Source organism: Oxyura jamaicensis, chromosome 8 (assembly GCF_011077185.1).
Source record: "Oxyura jamaicensis isolate SHBP4307 breed ruddy duck chromosome 8, BPBGC_Ojam_1.0, whole genome shotgun sequence".
In the NCBI taxonomy this organism is placed as follows: domain Eukaryota; kingdom Metazoa; phylum Chordata; class Aves; order Anseriformes; family Anatidae; genus Oxyura; species Oxyura jamaicensis.
In genome coordinates this window covers 25,156,343-25,180,687 of record NC_048900.1, presented here as the reverse complement: position 1 = coordinate 25,180,687, position 24,345 = coordinate 25,156,343, and the positions used below count along the sequence as shown (strand labels likewise).

Genomic DNA, 24,345 nt, shown 5'->3' with positions numbered 1-24,345 from the left:
TAGAAGGCTCATGGCAAGGGCAGCATCTAATGACTTTATTAGTGTAGGGTTTCAAAATGGGCTCAGTAATTGTTCACATCTCTTTGTCATCTAGTCATAATTACTGCATAGTATTGTTTAGGGTTGCACTTGTGAATAGTTTCCTAATAGCACTGAAATGAAGAAAAAAGGAAAAGGATAAAAGGTGATTGTCTCTTTAGATGGAGAACAAAACAGCCTGTATATAGATGATGGTTAAACTGTTTATTATACACCCACCAGAAAAGGTAAACTGTCCCTGTTTAAATATTTATATATTTCAAGGTAATGTTAGTAATCTAAAAATGTCCAAATTTGAAAATTAATCTGGAATAAAAACCAGTATAGAATGCATTTTAATTTGATTGTGATTAATAAGATATGGATGTCTCTGCGATATTCAACTATAAATAGAAAGTAGTCTCTCTTGATCTGATTAAGGTTTTCAGTGTGTCATTTTACGTGCCTGTGAAAATGCTTCAAGGTCATGTGAAAAAAACTATTAAAACTGCAGGAATTAACTATGGATACATTTGTAAGCATATATTTTAAGTTCCCACTGTAAAAACAAATCCTAGAGCAAATTCTATTCCACTGTACTCACAGTACAGCATGGCTTATTATGCTTGTTGAACAGAAAACAGGAAGGAATAAAGCTCTGTAGTGTCCTGTGCAGAAGTGAAGGCAGAACAGGTAGTCCAGGCAGATTTGTTGGCCTGCTTTGAGAAAGAAGTCATTCACAGGTCTGGTTAAATGGAGGAGTCCACAACTGCACCAGGGAGGTCTGCTGTCAGGTAGAATTGAAGCTGGAGAGATATTTAGTTGCATCTATGAGAGTGTTTAAATCAACTTTCAGAAGAAACCACTGAGCTGGCAGAGTCAGAATCGTTTATGAAATACAGCTGAAAGGCATGACTGAGTCTCCTTGGTACTGCAGGGTGCCCGATGGGGACAAAACCTTTTACAGAAGTGCAGGTGTCTGTCCTCTTTAGGGTAAGATGACTCTGCTTTGACCTCTCTGCTCTCCTTTTTTGGTTACCATTCCAACTTTGGTCTCGGAGAGCTGCAGATTAAAATGTTTAGTCCATACCTGGCCAGAAGGCTCAGCTCTACCTGCATCGTTCCTGGCTGATGGTTGTCAGATCTGAACTTTGGAGAGAGGGAGATTCTCAGCATCTCTCCATAACTAGGTTCCAGTAGTTGGTTTTCACTGCCTTTAGGCAGTTCTCACTAATATTTAGCCTAAGTTTGTCTTGCAGCAATCGTTGACAATTATATCTTGATCTATCCAGTAGACAATAAGGTATGCTCTTACTTTCTGCTTCTGTGTTCTTAGTACTTAAAAAGCCCCGATCTGTTTTCCTGCAATTTTCTTCTGACTAACGCTAAGCAACCATGATTCCTTCAGCATTTCCTCATATCTTGTCCTTTTTAGATATAAATATTGTTTGCAATAACAAATATGGTCCTCCTGTAATTTGGACCATATCTTCACTCATGTACTGTACCTAAAAGCGCTTTCTCAGTACTAAGTACAGAAATAGGATTATTTCATGTTGAGCAAACCATGCTTCTGATTACTTACCCCAATGTGTCATCGTCATGTCATTAATTTTCTTCTTCTCTTACTGCTTGTTGTACAGTTGTTTCTTCTCCTTAGAGACTTTAACTGACTTTGTTGAATTGTCAGATTGTTTCTCTGATTTGTGAAGATTATTCTGAATTCTTATACTGATTTCCAGTGTGCTTGTAGCTTCTTCCACTTTACTACCATCTGTAAAGTAGCTAAAATACTTTAGTAGTTTATTAGCAAATCTAACTAGCAATTTTAGATACTCCTTAGCAAATCATGTTACATGTCTGTCTTGTACGATAGACAATGATCAAAACTACCTCTAAAAGGCAAGTGCATCTTTTGTTTTCCATTTTAAGCACAGTATTTGAGCAAGAAGTCCAGATATGTTTTATTTATACTTTTACCAGTAATTTTGTCTGGTGTCAGTGATATCTGAAAGGATGGATTAATGAGTTTCTAGATAGATGTATTTTAGACTGAATAGGGTTATAAAGTATTTACCTAATCTGTTTGAACCTGGAAGGATGAAATTAGATCTTCCATGTTTTATGAAGAGTAAGATAATCCACTCATCTAGGCTTTACTCTTGCATAAAGAACAAGTGGATAAAATCATGTTTCTTACATCTGAATCCCTGGGTATTTAGCATGTGGATACTAAAGAGGATATCTACATCATTTGAGTCACACTACTTTATACATTTTTAGATAATACCTTGTGTCTGTTGCTCATCATCCCTTATGTTTGAGGTAACAGATATGACCCTACTAATGTGGGTAATATATTAACTCTGTATTAGGAAAACTATGGATAGCAAGCTTATTTAAATATACCGTTTTGTGACCTCAACTTTACTTTTTAAAATGTAAATACCTAATATAAAAATGTTATTTTTACATTAACATTTTAATGAGTCTTATATTGACTTTGCACAATATATAATTTTTATTAAAAATAATCAGGAACATTGCATATTTAATATTCATCATTGTTTTCTTCGTGCTCAAGAGAGAAGTCAATTTTTTCACAGCCATTTCTGAAGTTTTGAAGCTTCTAAAAAGTAAGGTTAACCTTGGGAAGTATCTGGCCATAAATAAATCACACTTTTTCCACCCAGAGTCATCCAGGTTGTGGACTGAACATCAGTTCAGACTGAAAGGGAATAAATATTTTAAAAGAGGTTATCGGAGTTTGTCCAACTGCTTCTTTTTGAGCCAGACTTCAGGATGAGGTGATGGTAGCAAAATACATCTCCAGTGCAGTACTGTTAAAAAGCCCTTTGGAAGAAGCATAGTGGGTACCATGTTCCTAAGGGCCTCATTTTATTAAGAACTTTTTCAAAGTTTTCCCAACAGTACGTTAAAATTAAAAGTAAGTACAGGAATATTTGTGCGAATAAGACTGCAATAAATAACCAGATTTCTGTTGGCACCAAAAAAAAAAAAAAAAAGGAAAATTGATCTAAGTTCCTTTGCAATTCTTTATATTTATTTGAGTACTTTCTATTTATACAGCTAAGATGAAAATTCTCTCTGAATGGAAGAGTATTTGCTTTTTAATGCCCTAGGCAGATTTGCCAATACAATTACTAATTAACATTAGTTTCATTCTGCAGGTTTACAGTTTACACCCTGATAGTATGAGAGCCAGCAAATGCCTCTCGCTTGTGCCCCTCTTGGGGACTCTGCACCAGGGATGTTCTTAGCCTACTCAGTGGTTTACACTGAAATATTAATGAACATTTACATTTTTCTAAAGTATTTATCATCATAGCTTTTTTGTTTGTATGTTCTTGTTCCTGGTTTGGTAAGGAGGGACCGTGTGTAATCGTGGATCCCAACTTGACTGCAGTAGATCCTGTCCATACGAATATCAGATGTGAAGGAACATCATACGTGAGCAAGATGTACATAAAGCAACAATGAGATAATACCAGTCATTTTAGTGATTCCTATGAAACACTAATCATTTTACACTACCAAAAAGCTCCATTATATTCATATGTTTTTACATTTTCTAGATACGTATGTATTTTGTAGCGTAAACAGGTCTCACAGAGATCAAAAGCTTCCCAAAGACCAAAACATCTTGAGGTCTGAAATAACACTTTTCATGGTCAGTACTTGGCACAAAGGTGACCACTTCTATTGTTCAAAATTAAAACCTGCATGTTCTTACAAAAAACATTATTGCTAAACCCAAGCATTTGCAAAGTTCTGTACAACATATTCAAGACTGAGCTACTGCAGACCACGGACTTCAGATGTAACAAGTATCCCCTTTGTTTTTGAGGCTCAATAATATTTTTATACTTGTTTCAGTAGATTTTTAAAGCGGTTATTTTTCTGTAATTGTCACCTTAGAAGCTTATTAAAAGAAATATTAAATAAATAGCATTTAATGATACAGTTACAAGAAAAAGTAGTGCCAGATGTATATTTCAATATAATGTGTTGTATATTAGCTGTGAGGGAATGTTAGTATGATTTTCTTGTCTGGGAAAGTAGCTTGTATAGAGTGTGCAACAAACACGACAGCTCTTCTGACAGGGTATCACGGAGTGCACATGGAGGGATAACCTCTATGCAGTTATCAGCAACCCCCAAAATGAACATCTTCATTTCACCAGAATAATTTTTTCCTGTGTGTTGCTTTTAATTAAGGAGCGAGCTATATCTAAGAATTAATACCATTTTGATCTATGTTTAAAAAGTTAAGATAAATTTGTAATATTTTTTAGGGTTTGCTTTTGTATTTGTATTTGTCAAGCTATGATCAAAGACTGTTTATTTTGTAGCTTTAATAACTGCGGATTTCACTGCTAGTGAGTCACGAAAAAAGTAAAGACATAATGCTGTCTGACAAAACTATTACTTTGTGATGACTTACTCTGTAACAACAACAAAAAAATCTGTAAGATTTTTTTTAATGGATTTTTCCTTTGTAAAATGCTCTTTGCCTTTCTCATACCTTTTTCTCCGTGAATATTTTTATACTTTAAAAATAAAAGGACTAGTAGGGTGCCATTTGCCCTCCCTTTCTGGCAGTGTTCCTCTATTTCCACTTTTGGTTGGAGATCACAGTAATCCAGTGTGTTGTGGAAAACAGTTCTCCCCAGAGTGACATCTGGCTCTTTGATGAGCTCCACAGGCAGTTTTCTTGGCAGCTCTGGAGATGCCACGAAAGGATCTGGCACGCTTCTATTTAGATGGAAATAAGAAAATCCCTTGTAAGTGATGTACACATTTGGTTATGCCACCAAATTGTTTTGGTCTCATTCACACACTTCTGAAGACAGTAAATACTAGCGTGAAGATTTTTTGGTCATTTGTGGAAGAAAGTTAAAAAGTCTGGAAATCCAGAAGCAGGAAAGGCTGAAAAAGGAAGGTAAAAAAGGCAAAATTAGTTGCAAAATCTATTAAAAGGAGTGGGGAAAAACTGAATGGGGATCATGAATGAAAATTCAATTCCTACCCATCTAGTAAAACGAAAGGAAGAGATGTTATGAGAATTTGCTATGCACTCACATACCACTGCCCTGGCTAAGAGCACGCATGTGAGTGAGTGATTGCAGGTGAACAGGAGTTACGCGGCGCAGGTATTGGAGATTGCTGGCGGTATCTCTTTATTCAGTGTGACATCGTTGAACTACCTTCACATTTTTATTAGCTTTACTATATTTTAGCTCAACAGACACATGGGGTCTTATTCAGTTGCAAAAGAGCAGGATCTATTTTGATAAATCGCATTAGTGAGGAGTTTTTTGAGGGCAGTTGCCCATCTCTGAAGATGCACATTGTTGCCAGCTGATTATTCATCCTCACCGTGGCTGCCAGTGCTGTAATGTGGACATTCCTTATTCAAGGCTGGAGGAGCTGGGAGGGACCCAGCTCTTGTTGTTTCACAGAATCACAGAAGAGTCTAGGTTGGAAGAGACCTCCAAGATCAGCGAGTCCAACCTCTTTCTTTCCCCTTCACCCCCCAGACAGACAAAGGCTGCCTGATGGCAGCGATGGCAAATGTGTGCCATTCAGATCAGGACTGGCTCCTGCTGCTCTTGTAACTGGTACAGGAGCAGGTTGGCCCTGTCCCTGCAAGCTGAGCAAAGTGCAGCAGCAGTGGAAGGAGGGGGAGATTTGAACAAGCAGGGCGGATGGTGCCAGTGGCTTTGAGAAGCAACCCCAAGAAAAAAACATGAGAGGAGTTGTTGGTGTCTGGCATGTGTTCTGCTGTTACTCAACCAGGAAATGTGTGTATCCTTCTGATAGTCTGGCACAAGATGTCATCTTCAGAAACCAGTAAGTTGAAACCTATACTTTTCCCAGCCTTGGTTTTACAGGATCCCCAGGTATCGTATTTTGTTAGGTTCTACATATTAGGCAGGAAGTTCCACATTAAAAAAAAAAAAAAAAAAAAATCATCACCTGGGGAAAAAAAAAATATTTGGGAACCTTTTTAACATACTGAAATAACTGCTTCATTCAGAATTATCTGCCTACTGAATCCATAGCTATGAAAGCATATTTTGTGAATGAGTTGTGTCTTAACGAAATGCAAACAATTTAAAAACAAAATAGACACAAACCGTTGATGAATGCAACTAATATTGCTATTATCTCTCGGGTTTGTTCCTTCTAGTACTCCTCTATAGTGTTTATTCAGTTTCAGTTAGATATTTTGTTTTCCCATGAAACTTTAGTGCTTCTATTCAGTGGCATGCCAAAGTCTGTTTAAACAGTTTTCATACACACGTCTCAGGAATTCCGTTCTATTGACCATTGTCTTTTATTACTTCTAAGAAAAACCCTGGACTTAGAGGAGTCAAATTGCCATTGAAGATCACCAATGACTTCTGTGAAGCTGAGATATGACTTATCTATTCCCACCTTGAAAACCAAAAATCGAAAGCATTATTGTTCTTAAGAGTTTGTATATCAAGACTTTATGGACGCTTTATTTTATCAGTTTGTCTTTACTTAGCTCTTTCTGATAGAGCAATCCCTATTTGACATTTTGGACGTTGTCTTTCCATTTGACAGTTCTGAATTGCAAAAGATGGAGATGCAAGGAGGCAAGGAAAGATGTTTGCCAGTGACATTTATGGCTTTGAAGTACTCACTAGCTATTCCTGCTTATTTCCTTCCATCCAACTACAGACATAGTTAGGCTATAAAATGGTTTTGAGTTGTAGGGTTTTCTTTCTATACTTCAGGTGCCCAATATTGTACTCATCAGGCTTTTCAGTTTTTAGTGATTTTATTAGATGTAATATATGATGATTAAAAAAATCAAAACATTTTTGAATCTTTTCAGTATCTTTTGAGAAGAAATGGCTTAGAGCGCTTGACATTTTAATGCAGTTTGTCTTTTCAAATAGATTTGGCTTCTAATGCATGTGACAACAGGACTTTGCTCTTCAGTTAGAGCATACATTTCAGAGTAGTTGTTACCTAAAATATTATCATAAGGCATAAGAAAACACACGATTTAAGTTGCCTTTCATGAACATAATTAAGAATTAATAAGCCTGTACCAGTGGCTAGTCCTCAGAATTTCCACTGTTTTGCCTTTTGTGACCCGTGTTATTAAAAGTCCATTATTTTTACAGACTTTATTAAATTGGATCTTATTAAAGCATTCTATATTTGCATTTGGTCTTTCATAATTCATTATTATTATGACATTTACTTTTTACCATCAGATCTGAAAACATATCATAAGCTACCCTTTTCTCTTGAAAGAAATGCTAATTTCAAACAGTCCTCTAATGGAAGAGAAAAGCTTTATCAGTTTTTTCATTTATTCAAGATCGTGTTAAGAATACTAATGCTAGACTTCTCTATGCTAATATCTGAGATCTTTTTTTGGTCAAAAGCTTAGAATTATTGTTTTTAGACCACGCTGCTAAGTATGTCACTGGCAGGGCACTAGTACAAAAGAAAAGACAATTCTGAAGTAGCCTGTTTTAAATCTATGACTGATAAAAAGATTTGCTTGATATTTCATTATTAAATTATGCTTTCATATGAAACGATACTATCTTTATACTTCTTCATGTTTATTAGGTAATGTCTTCACTTAGTTCCTTTAGAAGTTTTAACAATTGATTTAGTATGATTATTTGGGGGTGGGTGGGAACTGATGGTGAATTAAAGCTTCAGTGTAACAGAAAATGGGATTCTCCATCAAAAAAAATGTTTTCTCTACCAGTTATTAATTGTCTCAGCGTAGACAATCTGGAGTCTATCGTACTTGTAAATATTTTCATAATTTAATCACGAAAAGGGATAAAGAGCTCTAAAATTGAATGCAGAAGCCTAGATGTTAACCAGCAGATAGCAAGATAGCACTCAATCTGCTGAATTTTGATTTTTTAAATGCTAACTTCCAAAAAACTCCACTATGTTAACTGTTTTTTCCTCCACATAGGTTTCTGACGATGTGCACGAGACACTTCGGGAGTGTTGTGGCCCAAACTATTCGAACTCAGAAGACGGATCAATTTCCACTTTTTCTTATTATTATGGGAAAACGATCGTCTAATGAAGTATTGAATGTAATACAAGGTACAGTTCTTGCTTTATATTGAAAATATTTCTTATGTGGCTTCTGAAATTGTTGGGTGACATCCTTGCTGTTTTTTTTTTTTTTTTTTAAGGTTTTCAATACTGAATTTATTACACACAAGAAACTTGTAATTGTCAGAGTATAGCTATTATTCATAAATGCATTCTTTAGCATAGTTTTAGAGATTGAAGTTGCCATGACTAGAGTAGAATCCTAGTTTAGGTTTTTCAGATTTTCTTTTTAAAAGTAGAAGCCGAATCTCCTGAAACAGGAGTTGCACTTAGTTTTCCAAATTTATAACCAGATAAATCACAAAAATTGCAAAATGTTGGCTGCATTTTTTGTGTAGTGCCAGCATGCATTTAGTTCTCTGTATAGCTCCTTGTTAATATGTGGACTCCTGTTGTACGTAGTGGGATAATATTTGAATATGAGTTGCTTTCTTCAGGCCTGCCTGCAGTGTTGAGACCCCAAATTGGATCAGAATTTTAAGTAGCTAATATAATCTCATATAAATGAAGCTTTCTGTTCTACGCGAGCAGTTATTTCTAGCATAACCATTCTTCTGATTCCACTGGCAGTGAGGTAACTCAGGTGTGGAATGCCCTTCAACTGCTGTTCTCAGTAACTCTTCAAATTAAAATGCATCACAGAATGGGTACCCCTTATTTCTTCTTCCTCCACAAGGTTGCCTTAATGACACAGTTCTCATGTATTTATTGGTCATATCTGTCAGTTTTTATTCTAATATCCTTATTTTCCTGAGGAAATTAAGCCTCTGGAAATCCTGCCTTTTGCAGACAGTGTTACTGTTTCTTTCTACATATGAGATTAATCATTTTCTTGAGGAATCTGTAATGCTCCTTCCTGTGGCCAAAACTGTTAATTTTGCATGGATTTTGTCTCTTTAGTGCAAGGTACAGCACAACACTAGTTCATGGTATGTCTGTCTGTTATAAAACTTATTTCATACAAAAAAAAAACAATAAATAGATTTTCTTGTTTTTATAACTCTGGAGTATTGTTAAATATTCTTGTAACTTTAGGCACCTAAGGTTATCCCACTGAAGACAGTGGTGCTTACTGGCTCAGAGTCATAATGTAACACAACTTCATATTATAAAATAATCCAAATTATTTCATTGCATTCATTAAGATTTAATTATGTATCAGGTTTTCTCCAAATAGTGTTTTGAACTAAAGTGATAATCCGTTGAAGTCTTACTTAAATTTACCCTTGGATTCAAATTCTATCAAAACCCAAATGTGCTGTGCTTGTTATTTTCCCACGCATTGGAACATTGGTATCTTTTAACAATATATCCTCAAATGAATGGTAGTCTCTGAAGTCATGCATGTTGAAGCATGCGGGATAATATTTTCTGCTAAGGTAGCAAATGTTAGAAATGGGAACAATGAGGGCCTTTCAGGGCAGGGTGAGAAGGCAGTGTTTGCAGAAGAGATACAACAGTGTAGAAACTTAAGTCCTAAAGGCGTTTATTGAAATGCAGACTGTCTAAGTTTGCTTTTGCTTTTTATTTTTTGCTGGGGTTGGAAACTCTGGGTACATTTTTTGTTTTCTTTCTTGGTACTGTGGCTTAAGGTTAGTTTATTCCTTTTAAAATTTTGACCGCCATTACCAATATCAATCTAGCTCTTGATGGCATTGTTCTGTCAGTGTCCAAAGATCATTTAGGTTGGCAGATGTTAACAGTTTATAGACTTAGCCTATTTCTCATGGAGAAATGGTCTTGCCTTTTAACTGCTATGAGTGGCTCTAACAGGTAATCTAGTCTTCAGTCTAAGAGAAACCAAGGTCTGGTCACGTCTTGGTAGGAAATTAAACTTACCTTTGTCTTCCTGAAGGCTGGAGGCACACTGCTAGGAAAAATGAGGAATTATCTGTTTGATTATATATATGCTGTATTTCTTGAGATTTATGCACAGGTAATTTATTTTCCCACTATTATTAGCTTTACAAGTTTTATCAGAAGTAAATACACTGAAGAGAGTATATTATTACTCTTTGAAATTTTACTACCCAAAATAGTTATACCTGAATAAAAATGCATGTGCACACATGCATTTAATCTCTGTATTCCTTTAAAAAAATAAAGATCTGTTTAGATGCTACTGGAAACCTCCTACCTTTTGTTACCTGACTAGCCAATTGCTTCAGTCTCCCTGATTAGACCCAAGAATTCTAAACCTGTAAAAAAGAATTCATGTCAGGGAATCCCAGGTATACTTTCCTCTAACATGTGTTTAAAAGAAAAATAGAGTTATTTCATGCAAGCACAAAACCAATTCTTCAGATTTGAACTACCTAAAGTTTTAGCCTATGGTCAACGTTTGCTTGCAGAAACAATTTTGAATTTTCAATTAAAATCATTTTGCTAAGGTATTTGCATTTTCTGCTGTCACCTTTTTTTTGAACAGCCTATTTTTTACAGGTTAATTCTAAGATGACTTTTTTTTTCAATAACTTTAATGGTTTGAAGTTCAGCTATCTTCCTGTGTTGCTAGGTAACACAACAGTGGATGAGCTAATGATGAGGCTGATGGCTGCAATGGAGATCTTCAGTGCTCAGCAGCAGGAAGACATAAAGGATGAGGTGAGACTTGAAAGTTACTGCAGATACCTACTGTCTTCCACAAATCACCGGGGATGCAAAAATAACCAAATGTCTCTTTAGCCCATGAAGTTGGGTATGGCATGTTTTAGCATGCCTCTTCCATTATCTGTGATAAAAATATTAAGCCTTCTTTGTGTCTCCTATTGTTGGGTCTCTCAAAAAACTCCTCATTGGTTTACTGTCATTTTCAGAGTGTTTGATTCTTTTTTCTAAATATTAGTCATGAGTAACTGTTTACATTTGCAATGGTATTATAGAGCTTTGTACGCTCATACAAGGAAATGGCAATCAGATTTTTTCCCAATGACCAGCTCTAAGCTGTAGGTAGAAAGCAAAGAGAGATTGTGTGTCTTAAATGTACATATTTAAAAGGAGTTTGAGAAGCAATCTTAAAAAACAGAACTGTGCCAGTACAGAATCACCATTCAGAAGTGGGTAAGAGACTACACAACTTCACAAGAACAGTGTTTCAATTGCAAAGAAGTAGACACAGTGAGGCATACAGCTGAGGAATGTTTATCTGTTACTCTATAAATCGAGAGTGACATTTGGAAGTAATGAAGTACTTACTCGGGAATTTATAATAATTGGTGTGTTGCCATTCAAGATTATTCTTATCCTGTTGCGGAGACATTGATTGACAATAATTCACTAAACATTCTTCACATTTAAATCTTGTATCTTATCTGTATGAGATTTACTGATTATGATGATAATAATATGAAGGCATGCTATCTGCACAATATTTGTAGTTCATTCTTTTCTTTATTTATGCTACCTGTAATTCATTGGTGAAGAAATTTGACTTTGATTTTGTTAATACTGAACACAACTTTTAATATGAGGATTACAACAAAAATCCAAGGCATGATATAATTGAAATTTTTATTGCATATTAACAGCAATATATTGAGTATGGATTTTTTTTTAAATGCTTTAATAAGTTAAAATTTGCAATATGGATGAGTTCTGAAGAAGACTCAGTACTAGAAACTACAAAATCTGGCATAAAGGAAGAAAACAGAAGGAAAGAAAGAAATATAAAGGCAGTGAAATAAGAACAGATAAAGGGATGAGGAAAGGAACTAGAAGTAGGACTAAAGATGTGTAAGAGAAAAAAAAAAGTAAAGAAAAGGTCAAAGAAAAGTAAAGAAATTGGAGTGGAGTACAGGGAGGAACAGGAACAGGAACAGTTGTCCAGAGCAGGGGAGATCATTGTGGAAGTCAGGTGAGACAGTGATAGACCTAGGAGGAGAAAACCAGGTGGGTTTGCAACTGAGAAGAATCCAGGCTTGATGAAGACAAAGCTCAAAGAAAGGGAAGACGTGGTAGCCTTGAGGCCATGATTGCAGAACCAGGCACTGGCTTCTGCATCCTGAGCTGCAGGTGGTTCTTCACTGAATGCCCAAGAACAGTGACAGCCCTGTAATATATGTCCCCACTGTGATGATATGGATTCCTCCAGGCTTCTTATTCTAAGTGCTCTACCTAGGTAGGGAGAATAGAAGATTAATTTTTATACATTTCTCTAAAATCTTTTGTTGTCCAAGTCTTCTCTGTGGGTGTTTTTTTCACATTTCCTTTTGTTTTCCTGTCACTGAGAGAGCATCACTGACATTTCTTTCCCATTGGGAGTTTTTTTTTCTAATACACTTTGACATTCAGAAAACTAATGGAAAATTTCATAAACTTAGGGGGCAGATTTTCAGACACTATGGGTTCTATACACAAAGAGGGTATTTACTTATAACTTGGCTTCACTTGTTACTAGCACACAGGAAAGGTGATCTCAGACAGTTTTGCCTTTGAAGCAGGAAGTTTAAAAAACAACCGTGCTTTATGAAATTGCTATTCCAGAGAGGGAGTATTTGGCAAGCAGACTGTACTCAATAGAAGGCTTTCACCTGAAAAAAAAATATTGTCTTTTTGTGGTTCGCTACATAACATGTAGCTTTCTTGTAAGTCTTGTACTTGACAACTTAGAGTGTTCAAATATCAACACCTTTTCTTCTTTAAGAACTTAGTGCAGTGGGTGCGTTTTTTTCCCAAATATCACAATAGCAAACAGGATAGAGAGTCCGGTTTCTGTTACTGTTTTCTTAATAGCAACAGTAAGTCATCATAAAACCACAAGAAGATAAGCAGAAAATTCTTTTGTGCTTTAAAAAGACAAGTCATATATATAGCCTTGCTGTAAGCAGAAGTGTGTGTGAGAGAGAGAAATGGAACTGGAAACACGTGTAAATAACAGCATGAAATCATTAATGGGTCAGTTTACGCAGCTGAACTTCTCCACTTTGGATCTTTAACTTGCATGACCATGAAAGCTTCAAACACAGCTATTGCATAATTCTGTTTAGCACAGCATGTTTTGCAGTGCCCTCTGATGGTTATTTCAGTACAGGATGACTATTACCAGTGCCAGCTAATGGTACAGGTGTTCGCCGCGATGCTGGCTGTAGCTGTTGAGGCATCACCTTACAGCCAGTTCCCTGTCATGAATCATCGGCTGATATTGCAGGCAGGATGCTCAGAACACTGTCACCAACTTCTCTCTCCTGAGCAAAGTGAGTCATTTCATTAGCTGGTGGTAATAGTATATATAGTTAGCTAAATCCTGTGCTTTTGTATCCGGGTGTTAGTAAAATTTACTAGTTTAGCCTCCTACAATTTTAATCAGACAGATTTGGGGCATATTTCTATAATGTCAATTACTAAAATACTATCATTTAACTGGTGATTGGATTTAACTTAATTAAACACAATTTATAAATATTTAAGATTTTTCTTACTTAGTCTCCAAAGAAATACATTAAAAAATACTGAGATGTGTATCTGTAGTCATGGTAATCCAGCATACCTGTTTTGAGGTACAAGTGGTGCCTAATTTAGGCATCCATTCTCTCTCCCAAGGTTTTTTAAGAGGGACAAATGTGGCTTCCCATTCTTCTTCCTTCTCTCTCCAAGGCTTCTGGGCCAGTCATGAACCCTTGGGCCTGTCCTTGCTGTGTGACAGCTCTGTTGAGCAGGTGACATTTCAGAAACCTCGTCCTTCTTTTGGGCCACACTGTTGATGTGCCATTGTAGACACATGGTCTAGCTGTTACGCTGTCTCATTTTGTAAGTTTGGTACTCAAATTGCCTTTGTAGCAAGCCACAAGCAATAGCATATGGTCATCCAGGTGCTGATGTTGTACTAATGTGGCCCTTTTGGTAAGAACTGGCCAATGGTTAATTGAATGGTGGTTCAGCGGCCTCAACAGCAGCAAGGCTGGCTGGCCAGGATGCAGTCCCACCCTTCTCAGCATGGTCAAGTCTAGGGTCTGAGTCCAGCCTCAGGGTGTGTATGCAGCATTATACATGCAACAGTAGAGACCACCATCTCCCAGGGAAATACTCAGTCCTGTGAGTTTCTTACCCTAGAAACAGCTTCAGGCTCCTTCTAATGGAATAAGAGGCTACAGTAATGATTTTGTAGATCTAATGGACATATTTTCCTTTTCCAACCATGTCTGCTCCTCTGGCCCACACTTCAATTATTTGTACCTTAACTATTGTTTGGGCAGTAGGGTTGGGGATTTTTACAAAGAGGAAATAAATGCCACTGAAGAGTTTCTCCTGTAAGCGAAAGAGCAGTCATCTCAGAGCAGAGATGACTGGCCCCTGCCAGTGTTGATCAAGGTGTGAACTGGGATTTGTCAGGGATTGACTTTGAAAGGAATGCGTGGTATCAGTTCCTCTTAAGTGTCAGGGCCTGCTGCTGGACTTGGACAAGAAAACAAATGATAATTGTAAAATAGTGTATGCCCTGGAATGTCTGTTTGCAAACGCTCTGTTAGTTGGCTTGCTTTAATTTGATAGTTAAATAATCATTCCAGCGTTGCATGATGGGCCCACACAGATCTGAGTTAGTTCCTTCGTGAGGCTGATGTGAAGAGATCCCTGATTAAATACTGGCATTACAGTGCAACACACCTGTTCTGGGCTGATCTTAAGCATTTTTCTCTGTTGCCTGAGGAGAAGGCTTCTCAAAGGATTACAGTAACACTTTTTGACAAGCTTATACAGGGTGGAGTTTCCATGTAATGACAGGGCTCATTTGATGATCTCTCAGTAAGGCATTCTTTTTATTTTTGCTGTCAACATTTATTACTGTAAAAGCAACGACTGTTACACAGCTGGCCCAACGTGTCCACATTTAAGTAACAGTAGGTCTCTGCGTGTTTATTTTCGTAGTTATGCAACACTAGCACTCCTGCTCGCAGATGAGACTTCAAGGTGGAATCGAAATACCCACAATTGCTTGAAAAACTTTATTCTTACAAATCCAAATTAAAACCTGCAATTCGCTTTAAACCATGCCTGCTGAAACACTGTGAAAGAGAGATACTTAAGAATGTTTAAACTTGAAAAATTGTTGTAATCAGTCTCACTGAAGATAAGCTGTAGAAAAATGTAGACCTGCAAAGTCACCATCTTTGCTCTCTGATCTTAGATGACATCTCTTCTTCCTAGATGCAGCTACAGCATGAGAATTTTTTTTTTTTCCTAACTAATATCTGGATGGAGATTTAAAAAATATGTTAAAAAAGAAAAAGCAAAAAATAAAAAAATAAAACAACAACACTCCAAAACAGCAACATAAATTCACCTTCTTTTCACTGCCGCAGCTATCTGTAGAAATACTCTTGTATGTCTGTTTCAGAACTGTCTTATACTAGGCAGAGATTTACTGTCCAAGTGTTATTTTTGTCACTTTGAAGTAAGGAAAATGGATTGCTGTGTCTTCCTCGTCTTCTGCCTCTCTGCTGTCAAATGTCAGGGATTTAGGGATTTCCTTTTTTTTTTTTTTGCCACGATGATATAACAGTTCTAGCTTCCAACACCTTTTCTCATTCCCTTTCCAAAGATGTACTTCACAGCCACAAAGGAAACTCGAGTAAGAGAACTCAGTCCTTGTGAATATTCTCCTAATCTGTGATGTTTGTCTTTTCCTCCTTCAGATCAGTTGTTTTTGTTCACTCTTTACCTGCAGTTGTGCTTTCCAGTTAGAGGATGGCCTAAATATTTCTATCAGCCATGCAGGAGACCTCTGCGATTTCTGTTTAGGCACTGAATTAAAATCAGTAGAAGTTAGGCGTTTGAATACCTTTGATAATCTGCATTCCATCTAACACTGTCATGTGTATCATGGTGTATAGTATTTGCACAACAGGAGGCTATGAGAATAAATACATGAAATTCATTAAATTCCAAAGCGCAAAACATTACGGTGATGACAGCCATCTAACGGAGATTGTCATGTAACCCCTCAAAAATCCAATTAGCACATTTACTAATTATTACTAGTTATAACTAATTAAACTACAGTAATCAAAATTTATTTGAATAAATTTTCCTATTTTGTATTTGTATTATGAGAGCACCCCAAAGCTTTGGTGATTGGTTTCCCGTTGTGCACTTCACTGTACTAACAGGCCAGCAAGTACGATTGCTGTCTTCGGGAGTTCACGGTCTATTTTGAACTTTGACCAAACGTGAAGCAATGACAATGGAAAGAAAGAAGATTAAATGAAAATATCTTCAGTTCAGATGGGCTTTCAGCTGTGTATGTTGCTGGCTGCAGCCACTGACTGTTAGCTTAGTTTCTCTTACTAAACTTCGCCTTTCTCAGCATACAGCCCAGATTGGTAGAAGTTTTAGTAGGACTGTCTGGATGATTTTCCATGGCAAGTAACTGCAGAACTGCTTCTGGAAGGTTTTGTTTTGCTTTCTTTCATATAATTTGAGGTAATTCCCCAAAATTGGTATCTGGAACTGGGCTTTGAGCCTTTGATATAAACAGGCAGGATTCTGCCCCTCTTCCCCTGTTCAGTCCTGCCTACCCACCTCTGCTTCTGCTTTGTTTCCATCGTTCTTGTATGCCTAACACATTTTGTGTACACTTTTTAATTCTACATATTCCCCATCATGTATGTTTAAGTTATACAATGTGCAAGTCTGTCATCTCTAGTGAATCAAATTAATGCTTTTATTGCACTGGTTTGTTTGGACAAAGGGGTGTTTCTCTTTAACGCTCCTGTGAATAGCCTAAAGCTCTTGCAGTTTTTAATTTCAGGAGTGGTTCGGTGAAATGAACCATCTTTCAGATAAGCATTCAGCATTTGTAAATACACTTTTTTTTGTCTTTCTTGTAACAGCCATTTACTCATTGATGCTCTGAGAAAAATGTCTTCTGCTCATGATAATCTTATGTAGTTGTTTTATCTGGTTTTACTTCAGAGTAAAACTAATCCCAAAGAGCAATGGGGTGTAACACATCTCTCTGAGACAGATCAGGTACAAAACCGATACCTGGGGTTAAATCATTAAATCCTTCCTTCACAAGCCACAACAACAAAAAGCACAGAAGTTCCAAGGCTGACATTTCCAGCTAAATATCCCATCCAAGAAGCCAACTTTTTGTGTCCTGTGTATTTTTTTTCTCTACATGATCTGCAGGAAAAAAAGGAGATTGCTGTTCTAAGTGCAATCAGGAATCCAACTTTTCCATCATACTGATTATGAAAATTCCTTCTATTAGGTGCTTCAGAGGTAGCTTTATGAAATTGTTTAGGGAATAATTATTGGAGAGAGAACATACATACTTTTCCCTATGCGCTGAGCTTTGATAGCATAGAGGAAGCATCCATGTAGGCTGAAAAAACCCTTTTCACTTTTAACTTTAAAGATTTAAATCCTTTCTGCTCCATCATGCACTTCAAGCTCTTTCCATTTTTTGCTTCCATTGTACCAACTCTCTTTACCTCACCTCTTTGCTCTTTGTTCCCCAATGTTCCTCTGCCATTGCACCCTTTCTCCCTTCCTTCCTATTTTCTACCACCTCATTTTCCTAATGGTACACTGTCAGAAGGATGGGCTTTTCTCTTCACCACTGATCTCTTGGCTTGCAGGGTGCATCCTTCCCATTTCTTTTCTTTTTTGCCTTTGTCTGTTCAGATCTTACATTCATCAAGAAACAGATGAGGCCTACTGCCTTATTAGAGTCAGATCATATAATTTTATCCAAAGGTAAAATTTAGACATACAAAAATACTTGTATGAGGAAAAAAAAATAATTGTTGATTTCATTGGATTTGTTTGGTATCTAAATCGTTCCCAATTGCCTGGATTTTCTTTTGTTGAACACCAAATAAGACTTTCATGGCTTGTGCAAGAGCAGCTAAAAGAATCTTGATCCAAATGAATGAAATTCATATCAAGGTTGAACTCTGTGTTTCATTCTGTATTTATTCTATATTTTTTTATTATGTAAACTTGTTATATGTCTGCAGTTTTCTCCAGCAGCAGACAAGTAGAATTTACTTTTACCATGATTCAGAGATGACAATGTTTGAACTAGAAGCCAAGCTCGTGTGACAAAGCCAAGTCTGATCTCTCATGCAATATTGCATTCATTTCAAAACAGATGTGACAAAAACACAAATTTGATCTTGTTCCAATTCAGTACAAGTTCAAATGTAAAGTTGTGTTGTTCCTTTTCAGCCTTTGTTCTGGATTCATGTTATGTTTTTCATACTCTAGTAAGAAACAACCAGGTAGCTATTTCAACATTTAATTAATACATAAAATATTTTGTTCTGTGGACATTTTCATTAAAATCTAAAAATAGTACTTAAAATTTCTTGAGGGAACTTTTTACCTTCAAGGAGCAAAACCCCTGTGATTTGGATGGTTTACGTTAACACCATCCTTTGGTCACTGGTGTGGATCTCAGAACTGCTGAGTGTAATTCCTCTTTCTGATGTAGGCTTTTGCAGTGAACTGGGATGAGACGTCTGTTCACATCCTGGTTTCTTGAAAACGGAAGATGGCCATTTTGCATGCATTGCAAAAGTAACATGGAGTTGCATTTATTGATGCTCAGTAGATGCTACAATTTATGTAAGGTTTAAGAAGATAGTTGTGAGCTACCTCATGTTTTGTTAATGGACAACACATATGACATTTTAAAATTAATTTTTAGTAGTATTGCTATTGTTTTTGTTTGTTTGTTTGTTTGTTTTTTTTCTTCATGTCTTCTTTGTTAGATAGTAATGAAAGATTAATTGCAAAATATTTTGTTCTGCTTTTCCTATGAACATTGTCACTTTTATTTTATTGCTTTCTAGTAGATTTGAGTCATCTTCATACTTCGTATGGTTTCTCCAGAGGAAGTGATGACTAAAATAATGAACTGTACTACAAAAAGAACTGCAGCATCTAATGTTAAAAAATTGTCCAAGGTGTAACTCTGAACGAGAGAATATTATAAATTTGCCATAATCACCATTGATGTGGTTATTCCCATAGAGTGTGAGCAGTGTTAACAAAACACAGAAATAGCAACAACAAAAAAACACGTGATTGATTACATCTGATTTTCAGCTGAAGAAATCTGGATTCCAGTGCTGTTTAGTTTAGCTACAGATTTTTTTTTTTTCTTAGATCTGTTTCAGTAGGAACAGTATTATTTCTATGTGGTGTAAAGCTCGGTGGCATGGTCATTTACTTCTAGATGTGGCTTACATATTTCTTTGAGGACCAGGCAGTCATGCATAGCAATTCTTCGCATTCCTGACATCTTTTTCATAATCCAGTTTTAGGATGATGATAACTGTGATGAATGGGGAGGAAACAAATACATTTTTTTGAGATGTCCAGAATTCATATTTATATTCTTCTTGTAGAATCTATAGCGTCAGTATTTTTTGAAGGTGTCATCCAGATTGTGTAATTTAAACCAATTTCAAAAATTGCTCAGTAAAGATCCTTGTAGGTAAATGAATCCTGCACTCATCGCAAGTAACCTTTAATAACTTCCTTGAGTAGACCATTTGTATAACGCAGAATAAAAGTCAGTACTCAATTTCATACAACTCTTGATTTAGCATATATTTTTGGAGTTATTTTTAACAATTTTTACATTTTTTAACATGTTAAATGCTAGCAATCTTTGGCAAAGGAAAGAGCCTGTAGTTGCATCCGATCTTTCAGTTGTCCCTCCAGCATTGATCACACAGACTTGTGGGATTTTTGACATGAAGTTACGGTAATGTATGAAGTTGCAAAACGTGAAAGCTAAACAGGTTCTCTCCAAAACAAGTCTTAATATTTTTTAAATTCTTGTCCTCTCACAGAATGCCTAAAGTCATTGTTTTTCAGGAGGTTGGTTTGAGAAGTTAGTTTTGTTTCTTACCATTTTAAGATAAACTTATGGTATGCTTATGGAAAGTTTCAGTATAGAGAGTACTAAAGGTTTTATGTAACGTTACATTCGGTCTGTAAGAAGAGTTGGGAAAACTTCTGTGGGTTCAAGAAGCTTTCCTCACTTTTGGATATTGTAAAAATCAGAGCTGTTCAATTATTTCAACATCCCCTCTTCCAGAAATTGAATATCAATGTAGGCAGTTTATGCTGGCGTGTTTGAGTTAATCTTTGAAGGCATTCCATGAACATAGCACATAAAGCTTATCAAAGTCCAGAGAAGCCAGAGGGGAATGGGTTATTGGTGGTTATTGTCCTTGTTACATTTTGCAAGAATTACTTCTCATGTTTTAGCTCTGCTGAACAAAGTGATGGTTTCTCTATCTTCTGTGAATGAAATTTAGGAGACACTGATTGTAGAATAATCTTGGGTCCTGTTTCTATAAGGAAGAAGAGTTTCCTCTAAAAAGATCTTGTTACTTTCCAGCTGGAGGTTGTATACCTTTTCCTGCAATTTGTCCTTTCCTCTTGTGGTTGCATGCAACTTTAGAACTTTTTAACCACTAATACGCTAGAGTTTTGTTTGAGGAACATCTTGGCATGGTTGCATGACATGGCAGTAACAGTTAACTATGCTCCTGTCATTTAAAATCGAGTTCTTGCCAAAGAGTGAGGTTTCTGGGATAAAATTGATCAGTTTGCAAAATGATTCCTTTAAGTGGAACAAACCTTGCAGATCACTAGGAATATTTGTCATAATGCTTCAAAAAGCAGTAGGTAGGTTTTCATTCCTGTGAAACCCCAGCCTAAGTGCTGTGTTGCTGGTAACTCCGGGTGACAGCGCTGAGCCCACCAGCAGTCTCACAGCTAAATCTTATTGATTTTTGTAGGGACCACTGCAGCCTCTGCAGGGCTCTAGGAGGATTATAGGATGTGAGAAGAGTAAGCGCAGAGCAGCCGACGTTGTCTCTGGCTGCAGCAGCAGAGTATGGAGCTAAGAATTGTATACTTTGCTTTATCATATAGTGCCCTGGTGCTTTTCAGCTTTCAGGGATATCCACTTCTTGATCCTCCACTGTATGGGTGATGCCTTGCTTTGCCATTAGCATCTTTTTCATAAACCCTTACTTTCTGTGCTGTGATCATTAATAAGATATTTTTCTAGGTTTGCTGGCTTGAAGTTGGCATGCTAACCTCATGTTTCTCATCTGCCTGCATCTTTACATTTGAGACACTTCAGAGCAGGACTTGTTACTGTCCCATACTCGTAGAGTATTCAGTACGATATGAATTGAGGCCTCTGGATTATGTTTAATGGGTCCTGCTGACTGTGTTTTTACCTGGGAAGGTCCTGGGAGCAGGCCTCCTCTCGCAGAACAAGCCATTCCCTCCTGTCAGTTGAAGTGGATGATAAAATCCAGCCTTGTCCTCTAAACCGTGATCTGTCCTTCCACACTACAAGGCAGTCCAAATGGTCAGCTGCAGGAGTGACGTCCCTGTGAGACCTTCCCCAGCGCTGGGCCACACGTGCCCCTCCAGTGTCCCTTGTCCTGCTCTGGCAGGTTGGATTCTCTGTGCATGGCTGGTGCAGGAGAAGGCCTTCAGCTGCTCCCGGCCTCTGCCCAGGCCACAGTAAAGGTGGCAGGACAAAGAGCTTTGGTGCCAGGTCCAGCCCGTGGGCCGGGGTTTGGACACGCTGTTCACCATACACAGCATGGCAATTGAAATGTAGCCTTAGGTAAGTTGTAATTTTTTTCTTTTTTAAAGCTAAGTTTGCCCTTGAGGCATTTCTGATTTTTTTTTTCTGGTAGCAATAGCTAGATAAGTAAGGCAGTCAAATATAAACATATATATCTTTTATATTTTTATTAAATCATGAGGGTAGAGAATGCTGGTAAACAGAGATGTCAGATATGTGTCATGATGGTCACCATGTACTGGTAGTTTTCATTTTCTTTTCTCTTCTTTTTTCTTTTTTTTAGGACGAACGTGAAGCCAGAGAAAATGTGAAAAGAGAGCAGGATGAAGCGTACCGCATATCACTCGAAGCTGACCGAGCGAAGGTGTGTGGCTGGTGAAGTGATTGTGTGAATGTCAAGATGTGAATCTGTCCATGACTGGTGAAATCTCTCTGGTGCATCACTTCAGTTTTGCTTTTAAATATGAGACCATTGCAGAAGGAGCCATAAGTGGTTATCACATGGCACTAGATACATTCACAAGATTTGACTACACCTTTTGCTAAAGCAGTACTGGCCCTACGTAATAATAGAAGCTGTCAATGGAATGACAGGAAAAGATCACTTAATAAATATCCTATTTCTAATATTAGTTTCTAAGTCACAATAAATAATCATTATCAGAGGTTTCTAGGCTGGGTGAACCTTGGGTCTAACCATATCTGTAATCTTTTACAAAACAGAAATTCAAGACATTTCAAAATATATGTAACTAATTATGTTAATGTGGTAAATTCTTGAGGACAAAAGTTGAGTTCAGATAAGTTTCCATTAACAAGCTTCATAAGAGCTATGAAGGTTTTATTCATGTGGCTTTGTATTGTGCAAATTCATCAGTCATCCATGAACCATTCCTGTTCCAACGGAAAAGTTGGGGAGTTAATTTGCTTTCATATAGCTCATTGCACACCGTTAGACAGATCTGTGGAAAGTGAAGTGAGTACATGTGTATTTACTATTTGTTTCTGTTTATTAGAGAGAAGCACAAGAGAGAGAAATGGCAGAGCAGTTTCGCTTGGAACAGATTCGGAAAGAGCAGGAGGAAGAACGTGAGGTGGGATGTTTTACCTTTTCTAACAACTTTTCAGATTCATGAAGGCTTCTGGAGGTTGCAGCTTTCATTCAATATAATTTTAATTCAAAGTATACTTTCCATGTGAACAACAAATCAGTATTTTTATTAATTTATTATGATATATATATATAACAATATAATGCAACTAAATAATTTTCGTCTTCACTTAGTTTTTCTTTTCTATCATCTAGGTCTGAATTACAGCCGGATATTAGATAGGCCTGAGAACAAACGATCTATGAAATAAGCTTCATTAATAGTGGAATCTTTGGGAGTCTCAAATCTTGTGTCTGGAGGCACTGCTTTTGAAAATATAATGCCATGGAGCCCTTTCATTTTTTCCAGGAAGTAGCACAAAGCGTAACAGCAATTCTGATCGAACAAATTGCCAAGTCTTATTTGGGAGACAAAAGACCTTTAAATTTTTTTGAAGAAATCAAAACAAACTAACAACAACAGAAAAAACAAACAAACAAACAAAAAAACTAGAAAATGGAATTAATGGTATGTCTTAAAATGTCTAAACAATCTTCTACAGAATCTTGCTGAGATTGAAAATTGCATTCAAACAAACTCTTTAGGTCCCTGGGCCTATATAAAAATATAGAAACCATATGCTGTGAAGAGTGCTTGCTGTTCCTCAAACCCTGTTACTTTGCAGATTCTCTCAAATTTTGTATATTTTGCAGGCCCCAATACCTGCGAGAGAGAGAGCTCCTGCAGCCTCTTGCTGGGTCTAGGCTGGCTCCTGTCCTAGCTGTGTATCACTGTAGGCGTAAATAATCATGTACATGAATTTACAGTGGCTTCGTGTTTTTCACCTCCTGACAAGTATGTAATACGGTTTGAAAGAGAAGAAAAAAGGCTGTGTTACAGCCATGTTTCTTCCCCTGAAACCCCACCACATTTCAAAGGATAGGTGAAACAGACTAGTCATTAAAGTATTTTCAGCTGTTCTGTGAAGTGATCTTGAAATAGATGTCCTTACAGAACTGCTAAGAAACACACCTAGCTCATATTTGAAAGGGACTTTGAAACGCTTGAATAAAATGTTCAAAATAAGTGACGTACACATAAATGTATTGACTGAAATTAGAGTTGACTGAGTGTTGTCCTTTGACTTCTAGGCATATAAAATTTTGTGAGGAAGTTGCTAATGACTACAAAGCTACATTGGCATCCCTATTGAATATGTATTTCCTGAGTATATTTCCAGTATTATCACAAATATAAATAAAATCTGTTTTAAATATTTATTCATTTGTATAAAATATCAGAGTTTCAATATTTTTAGTGGAGTCTATATAACTCCTTTGCTCTGACTCCAAGCAATGATGCAGATTTGAAATGTGGTGTTATATTCTCATTTAATTTTCCATTTAGTTAAAGTCCTTGGAACTCATGGAATCCTGATAAATCACAGCCTTCCTCATCGCCCCCCGCCCCAGATTTAAATATATATTTGACATTTCAGTCTTGTGTACTTTG

At 36.8% G+C, this 24,345-nt stretch overlaps 1 protein-coding gene across 1 annotated transcript in view; it reads left to right on the top strand.

The window, feature by feature from the left end:
* The window catches only part of FAF1 (Fas associated factor 1), a 162,656-nt gene that overhangs the window by 119,380 nt on the left and 18,931 nt on the right, over nucleotides 1-24,345 (top strand). The window contains exons 14-17 of the mRNA XM_035332623.1: nucleotides 8,024-8,160; nucleotides 10,688-10,776; nucleotides 22,026-22,106; nucleotides 22,759-22,836. Coding sequence (XP_035188514.1) covers nucleotides 8,024-8,160; nucleotides 10,688-10,776; nucleotides 22,026-22,106; nucleotides 22,759-22,836 — 385 coding nt within the window. The remainder of the gene's footprint in view (nucleotides 1-8,023; nucleotides 8,161-10,687; nucleotides 10,777-22,025; nucleotides 22,107-22,758; nucleotides 22,837-24,345) is intronic.